Below are 9,002 nucleotides of genomic sequence, written 5' to 3'. Positions count from 1 at the left end.
TGCGCACCATCCGAAGGATGGACATATTTGAAACACGGACTTGGTGGGGGGGGACCAAGGGCAACATACGTAACCTAAACATCTGTACCCCCATTAATATGCTGAAATAAAAGAAAAAGAAAAAAAAAAACTTACATATAAGTATTTACCCATAATTGAGTTAAATGAACCAAACAGAAACCACATTTTTTAATTAGATCCCTTATTGGAATTGGACACAAACCAGCTATTATCCCCCAAGCTGAAGATACAAGGAGACATGATGCAGACACACTTATTCAATGAGTTCCTTGAAATTCTTAGATTTCACCTGCTAAAAGACCTAGGGTGAACTCAGCCCATTCACTGAAGAATATTTTAGCAAATCCACTCATAGTAACATATGTTGGATTACTATAGCAATAGTTCAGTAGAAGCCAGAGAATCCGTATCTTCCATAGAATGACGGGTGGTAGCCGTATCCGTAGCCTCCATAGCCACTGCCGTAGCCCAGTCCACGGAAGTTGCCACATCCACAGCCATAGCCATAGCCCAGGCCACCAAAGCCTCCATAGCCAAAGCCCAGGCCTCCGTAGTAGCTGCCGTAGTAGCTCATAGTGTCAGGGGTGGTGAGTTGGTTTGCTGTTCAAGGCGAGATCCTGAGTGTGAATGTCAGCATGTGTAGAGGGAGGCTTATATACCCTGATCAGGGCATGTGGTGACAACGATGGCCATTCTTTCGTAGCATTCCAAGTTATTCATTTACTTGATGCAACTCATTAATCTGCTAACACGGGAGAGGCACACACTCATTAAAATTTTTGAACTTATTTAGCTGCTCAGTTAGAACACCCTTGAACTCGTTACATTCTGTTTTTTTTTTTTTATAATGAAGAGAAAATCTATGGCTTCAAAATTGCAAAGTAAAAAATTCTCTAAATAGAATTCTTCCTTACCAAGCATAGTGTATCATTTGTATTTGATAGTGTTTTGTCATTAAATATTTTCCTATTTCTCACTTTTATATCAGTCTTTGGATTGGTATATCTTACTTCCACCTAGATTCAAATACATTGATCAAGTTTAACACTTTTAAATCTAGCAAATTTTTCAAATAAATGTATTTCTCAGGTTGAGAAATAAAGGATATGCCCTCCTTCAAAAGCAAAGAAACCATTTTGAATAAACAAATCTTCTGATCATCTGTGATATATACAAAGTAATAGGAAAAATATATATATAGGCACAATATAAAACTATTTTGATTTTAGCTGTCAGCTTGCAAAACATCCTTTCAGTTTATCAAGAAAATAAAATTTATTTCAGAAACTGAAGTATAATCCAAGAGAACAAATTCACTTTTCTAACCAACCTGAACATCTGTTAAAAATATTTTCTTTATCCAATTACCCACTTTTCTAGAATGACTTGTACTTAAAGTATTAATATTATGTAGAAACGCAGTTGATCTTTGTTCCGTGCTTTACAGACATCTACTCTTCCTCGTAATCTATATATCAGTTCTCTTTATCAAACTTCTTTTTGCATTGCATTATGCATCCACTTCCAATACATACTAGCACCAGCTAGATATTCCTTCTTAGTCATTTTTTCCACTCCCTTTCAACATTGTACTCATAGACCTAATTTTATCACAGTATTTTTGCCCTTATATTTGTTTTTCCAATTCTCTGTGCCTCACCCCCTTATTTTCTCTCAATCAGCAAGACTCACTTATTCATGAGATTCACTGATTCATTAAGGTTTTTAATTTTTGGAACCATATTTCTATACTCTTTGGATCATATACTATTTTTAACAGAGTGATTAAAACATCGAAGCCTTAAAATCTCCAAATTTAAATTTGCAACTTTGAAATGACTGGGACAGAAAGCAAGGATGCAAGGGGAGCCGGCCAGTTTTCACAGATTTCCTCAGCTCATTCTGGGGAGAGAGTAAATCAAGCCCAAGTTTAAGTCCGACCAGAATTTGATCACATCTTGGGCTTGGGTCTTTAAGCACTATGTTGCTTTACATAATTTTATACATGTTGCTCAAGGTATATGTTGTTTCGAGGTTTATATGTAACAGGTTAATAATTCATTTTCTCAAGTGGATTTGTTCACTGCTCTTCCAAACAACCGAAAAAAAAAAATTTTTGTTGGGTGAATGAAAGAATAAATTCTGCCTGCCACAACTTGTTGTGAATCCCTAGGTAAAATATGAACTCAAATGGCTTTCAGGTTTTATAGGAATATTTAACCCAATATTTTGCCTTGGTTGTTAAATACCTTTTATTCCTTATCACAATTCATTCTATCTTCACTTTTTTTCTGGAAAAGAAAACTGCTGGGAAATTTTTTCATTCTCAATGAGTAATTTTGAAGCCAAACAATAATAAATAAATCTAACAAGTTTAAGAATCTCATGAATGCTTAGATAAATCTGCTAGACTGTGTGACCCTGACTAAGGGCTAATTTGTGTAGTTTCTGATGCACGTAGCTATGTCCATGTGAAATAAAAACCAATAGATTTTAAAAATTAAATAAAAGCTCAACAACGAAATGTGCCCTGATTTATTTATGTATTTTCAAAGAAGAAAATAATGATACATATATATATAAATATCTTGTTTTGATATATATACACACATCTATAATGCATGTGTATATATACATGATCAAGAATAAGTTGTGAAATAATGCCTTGACATACACGAACCAAAACAACCAATCATTTTTTATTGGTTCTTTTCCTGATTGAAAAAAAATAGAAGAATGGTAATATCCTTTGGCTACTGATTACCTTTGGAAACTGAGAAATATACATTTATTTTGACATTGTTGTTTTTGCTTAATTCAGTGGACTCAAAAACTTGGGCAATTATTTCTTTGTCATTCTCTTTTTGAGAGATTTGTACCATAAGATGATGAGTTGATTGTGAAGCTGAGATCCTGTGTTGATGTGTGAAATGGTGAAAATAAAGTCTTCTGTTTGCCAAGTGATAGTTTTTATTTGGAAATTAAGGATATTTTTTCTGTAAATTCAAAAAAATTGTCTTCACTTAAACATGAATTAAATAACTAATGGGCCATAATGAAATTTGATAATGTATTTTACTATGAGTGTCATACACAATGCTTCTCAACCTAAAGACATTGATGATTGCTTTTATTTTTAGCCCTGAAGGCTATGTCCATTAGCTTTGGAACTATATTAACCCTAATGACTAAGTGCAAAGTAATGGGACCACACAACTGTATCTCACTGTACATCATGACCCTATAACCACCAAATAGGATCAACTGGAAGGATAGATGATTCCTGATGGTGGATAAAATTTAACTTTGTGCCTTTCAAATAAAGGCTTTGATCTTTTGATATAGATGTACATATACAGATAACTATAGGTATATCTATATGAATAGATATGCATATAGATACAAATCTAGGTGAAATCTAGATAAAGTTAACATTAAATTTAAGATTCTCAATTATCTATATTAGGACAGTAAAATGTTATAGAAATAGTGATTCTAAGAAAGGGAATCCTCCTTCACATCCCCAGAAATTCAGCTACATTTAGGGACACTGAGCAGAACTTTTAAAATACTCTCTTTGGCTGCATACAGGGGGAAAGTAGATTGGGAAAGGAGACTGCCTCGTGGCACCTGCATTCAGAAGACCTTGGCCATAATCCTGATCCTGATTCTGCTAATAGAGCTGCTATAACTTTTGGGAGCTGTTTATTTTTTTAACCTACAAGATGAGGTGAACGTCACTGCTCTCATTAATGTCTGTTCTAGTTCAGCAACTTTATACTACTAAATGTGTGACTAAATCAAACATATTTAACCAATTTTGACAAATTTAAACAAAATATCTTAATTTTATATTGTTATCTGAGTATATAATTTGATTTTAGGAAAAGTACTAATTTTTTATGTTTTTTTTTTCTTATTTCATCAATAAAATACCCACTCCTGTCTATTTGTTATCAGGAAAGAGATTTAACTGAAATCAGCTTTGTAAGAAAGCTCTTTGGATTGAACTGTGCTTGTCATTAGCCTAAGCTAAAAATAATTTATAATAAAGTCTTATTTTTTCCCTTGTTAAATTGCAAAATTTTCAGTCTAATGATGATGGTGATAAGAATGCCATACCATGCCATGGGAAAGTCAACTGACAAAATGCTAAAATGTTTTAAGTTAAATATGAGTTAACTTCATCTGAAAAAAATTCTACACCAATTCATTAGTGACTTATGGATTCCTTGTTCAATGAAAATGTCAAATGAAATAATGTGCAGAAGAGAATGGCAGGATGAGATTATACAAAATACTAAAATTCTTAGAAAGAATGTATACTTTAGTAATTAGCCTAGCGATATGGTTTCATCTGTTATCATTTGCTTGCTCTTACAATAAAAAAGCCAAACAAACACATTTTGAATGTATAGAAGTATCCATAATGCATTTCTAGTGAATTGAGACATGGGAGTTAAATTAAATGAAACATATACGTTTGATATATAAATATATATGTGTTAAGTTTGCATTGCTTTGTTTTTGACTTAAATTTGGATATTATCTAAATAAAAGCAAAAGATTAAAGAATGTCAAATTACTAATCCTTTTGAAGCATTTATTTTCATTTCAATCTAGAATCATTTTTACTTGAAACTATCTATTTATTTGTCTATCTGCATGCATGTTTATGAGGTGTATGAAAACAATAGATTCTCAGTCCAGCCAAGAGATATCTTCCCTCATTGACAACTGAGTGGAAGGGAACCATCATACTTACGCATAACTGAGTTTCACGAACAAAACAGAAACCAGATTGTGTTTTCAAATTAGGATGTTTTATTAAAAGATAAACATATAATTAGTTATAAAAGCAAAAGTAGAGGATACTAGGAGATGGAGATATGGGTATTTGTTGAAAAATTATCTGAAATTCTGAGATGCTAAATTCTTTTGTGAAAATAAATCTAAGGTGTCCAATGATTGAAATCAGCTTTGGAAAGTCCCCTTATAATTTCAGACATTGGGTTACTGGGGCAATAGTTTAGTAGAAACCCGAGGATCCATATCCTCCATAGCATGATGGGCGGTAGCAGCCATATCCGTAGCCTCCATAGCCACAACCATAGCATAGTCTGCGGAAGCCACATCCACAGCTGTAGCCATAGTGCAGGCCACCGAGGCCTCCATAGCTGTAGTCCAGGCCTCTGTAGTAGCTGCAGTATTAACTCATGGTGTCAGGGGTGGTGAGTTTGGTTTGCTATTTCAAGGCAAGATCCTGAGTGTGAATGTCAACATGTGTAGAGGGAGGCTCACATACCCTGGTCAGAACATGTGATAAATCACATGTATACCCTCCTTTTGTACCATTCATTTTATTACAGTTACTTAATAAAGCTCATTCATTGTCCCCTGACACCAGCAGAGGCCCTCACATTCATTAAGCTTTTGAGCTTGCTTTCTTGCCAAGTTAGGTAGCCCTTAAAAGTTATTGCATCATATAATGAGAAGGAATTGCTGTATCTTCAAAGTCTGAACATACCAGACCACAAATAGAATTCTTCACAGCCAAGCATGTTACAACAATCATATTTGTTGCTGTTGATGCTTCAGTTAAATATTTCTTCATCTCTGGTTTTTCCTTGGATTGATAAACTTTGTTTATGAATTTAATAAAAATTAAAGAAATGGTGAAATTCAAAGCTCTAGAATCTATCATATCCTTTTAAAGCATCTTGCTTTTCAGTCTAAAAAGTGAATTATCTATCTCCTTTGGAGATAAGGAAACAGAAACATCTGAAAGCCAAGAGTAATCAACTCAACTGTTGTAAACACCAGTAAAGAACTCTAGAAACAAAAAAGTCAATTTTTTCTTTAATTTTAGAATATTGATCATCATAACTATTAATTTTCTTTGCATACTATGTTGCAAAATAAAAAAAAATTTAATTGACAAGCCAATATCAATGAATAATTATGAACTAAAATCCATAGTTTACATTAGAATTCACTCTCTGTTGTATAGTTCTACGGACTTTAACAGCCATGGGACAAAACTGTTCAGAAACTGAGGTCAAACACAGTACTCAAAAATTATTTCAGAAGCAGCTTAAAAACTGACCAGAAGTTCTCTTCTCAAATCCTGACCCTTTTCTCTGATATTACATCTATCCAAGGAACTTCCAAAAATGGACATTGCAGCTTTCTCCCTGTCTTTACATTTGCTATTTCCTTATCTGCACATCTGATATCTTCTAAAATTTCTTTTTTTAATTAACACATTTTTTAGAACAGGTTAACACAGTTTCCCCTATTATTAACATCTTGCATTAGTTTTGTATATTTATTAACATTGATGAACCAATATTGATACATTATTATTATATCACATTATGTATTGTGTTACTAAAGTTTATAGTTTCATTAGGGTTCACTCTGTACAATTGTACAACTGTATTGTACCGTTCTATGGGTTTTGAGAAATTTATGAAGTCATGTGTCCACAATTACTCTATTACACAGAATAGTTTCACTGCCCTAAAAATCCCTCTGTGCTCCACCTACTCTTCCCTTACTTCTCCCAAACTCCTAGAACCACTGATCTCTTTATTGTCTCCAGAGTTTTCTTTCTTGAGAATGTCATAGAATTGGAATCATAAAGTATTGTGGTCTTTTCTCATTGACCTCTTTTTGCTTTGCAATATGCTTTTAAGATTCCTTTCTTTCTTCCTTAATAGTTTGTTTCTTTTTTATCAGTTGCTAATATTCCATTGTGGATGCACAGAATGTTTGTCCATTAACTTATTGAAGGACATGTCGATTGCTTCTGCGTTTGGTAATTACAAATAAGACTTCTATAAACACTTGTGTTCAGCTTTTTGTGTGGACATAAGTTTTCAACTCATTTGGGTAAATACCAAGGAGTACAATTGCTGGGTTGTATGGTAAAATTATGTTTAGCTTTGTAAGAAACTGCTCTTCCAAAGTTGATGTACCATTTTGCATTTGCATCAGCAATGAATGAGAGTTCATTTGCTCCATATGCACACCAGTATTTGCTGTTGTCAGTGTTTTGAATTTTAGTCATGCTAACAGTTACGTTAAATCTCTTTTAAAATATCATCCAGCCTCTGTCCTCCCATTAGTCATTAGGCTATGATTGCTAGGCGAAGTTGTGAAATACACAAATTTTCTTTTTGGCACCATCAACTTTTATGCAATCTATAATTAATTCCTTCCTCTTCCTTCCTTGTGTATCTTCACTTTTATCACAACAGTCCCAGACATGTGTTCTCTTTGCCTATCCTGTGATTTTTAAAAAAATTTTTCTTCTCAGGAAATACCATGCTAGTCTACTAAGCTGTTAAATGTTTAAGGTATTAGATATAAAAAGATAATTTAAATTCAAGGGCTCTATGAAATTCAGGAAGATAATCGTTAACATTAGAAATGTTTTCAGAATCTCCAAACATAGGTATGATACTAAAAGATAAGGGGTGGAAAACACTAATCGAAGATAAAATTCCTCAGCTGATTCTAAACAGTTAGTGACTTACAGCAAAAGCTGACTCCAAATGTGGTTAAGTTCCTTAAGTTGTGCCCTTAATTTTAATCTTGATCCTTTAAATTCTTATTAACTTTATATGACCAGAAATATAGTCAATTATTTTTAGTGTTCAGTAAGAAATTTTCAAATGGTGTATTTTCACAACTGGATTTGTTTACCTCTGTGCAATAACTAACATATAGTAGCAACACAATAAATAAGTGTTGAATGGATGGATGAATTCTGAAATCTTTAAAGGTAAGCATCCTGCCTCTCACCAGGCATGGCTAATTCTCTGCATCTGAAAAATAAGGATTTAAAGAAGAAATGAGCTCCAATGTCTTCTGACTTCAGAAAAACATATAACATTAATTTTATTTCATTTGCATTAACCCTTTTCTTTGAAGCATAATGTATGCTATAATGAATTATATCATAACCTAAATTTAAGTATAACATTCAATGCATTTTTGTATATATGCACACACTATCTATATACCAAGCATATTCTAATATCCAAAATGTTTCCATTGCTCTTTTTTGGTTAATATCATTCTTTAGAGCAGGGGTCCCCAACCTATGGCTAGTTGTATAATTATTTCATTATATAGTACAATGTAATAATAATAGAAATAAAGTGCACTATAAATGTAATGCACTTAAATCATCCCAAAACCATCCTCCCCCTGGTCCGTGGAAAAATTGTCTTCCATGAAAACAGTCCCTGGTGCCAAAAAGGTTGGGGAGCACTGCAGAGATAACTATCATCCTAGCTTCAGATCTTGTCAATTGTTTTCCAAAATGTTTTTAAATTTACAGTCTCATCAGCAATGTAAGAGAATTCCAGTTACTCCACATCTTTGACAACACTTCATTTTCAGACCGTTTAATTTTGACCATTCTTGTGGGCATGTAGTAATATCTGATTATTGTTTTAATTGGGTTTTTACCTGAGGAGTAATAATTTTGTGCACCATCTTATATGCTTAATGGTAATTTATACATCTTCTTTTTTGAAATGCCTGCTCAAATATTTTCTCCATTTTTAAGTGGGTTTGTAATATTCTAGCACTGATTTGTAGGAGTTCTTTACATACTTGGGTACCGATATTTTGTTAAATCTTCGTTTTGAAAATATTTCTCTCAGCATGTGGCTTGTTTTTCACTTTAAAATGGTGTCTTTATAATGAAAAGAATTTCTTAATGTAATAAGATCCAATTTATTCATGTTTTTATTTTATGATTAATGCTTTTATTTTTGTCCCCATTAAGAAACTTTTGACTATCTCACATCTTACTCTTAATTTATTTGGTCCCTTTTGAATTTGTTCCATTTTTATAGTGTATCCTAAATTGAAAAACAGTTGTTAATTTGAATATTTAATTCTCATTAACTCAACTAGAAGCTATAAAACTGCACATAAACAGGTTTAATGATGTCACACTGCCT

The 9,002-nt window shown here is 32.9% G+C and overlaps 1 protein-coding gene across 1 annotated transcript; it reads right to left on the bottom strand.

Annotated features, from left to right (window-relative positions):
* Positions 1-406: 406 nt before the first annotated feature.
* LOC105820810 (keratin-associated protein 19-3-like) lies at positions 407-632 on the bottom strand. Its single transcript, XM_012657371.1, has one exon. It carries the CDS (start codon positions 593-595, stop codon positions 407-409), a length of 189 nt encoding a protein of 62 aa, XP_012512825.1. The 5' UTR covers positions 596-632.
* Positions 633-9,002: the final 8,370 nt, after the last annotated feature.

The sequence above is a fragment of the Propithecus coquereli genome, unplaced genomic scaffold (genome assembly GCF_000956105.1).
Source record: "Propithecus coquereli isolate 6110/MARCELLA unplaced genomic scaffold, Pcoq_1.0 Scaffold54, whole genome shotgun sequence".
Lineage (NCBI taxonomy): Eukaryota > Metazoa > Chordata > Mammalia > Primates > Indriidae > Propithecus > Propithecus coquereli.
This window is presented reverse-complemented; position numbering and strand designations above follow the sequence as displayed.

Excerpts from the sequence above, each read along its gene's own strand:
- LOC105820810 (XM_012657371.1), bottom strand. The coding sequence starts at position 595 with ATGAGCTACTACGGCAGCTACTACGGAGGCCTGGGCTTTGGCTATGGA.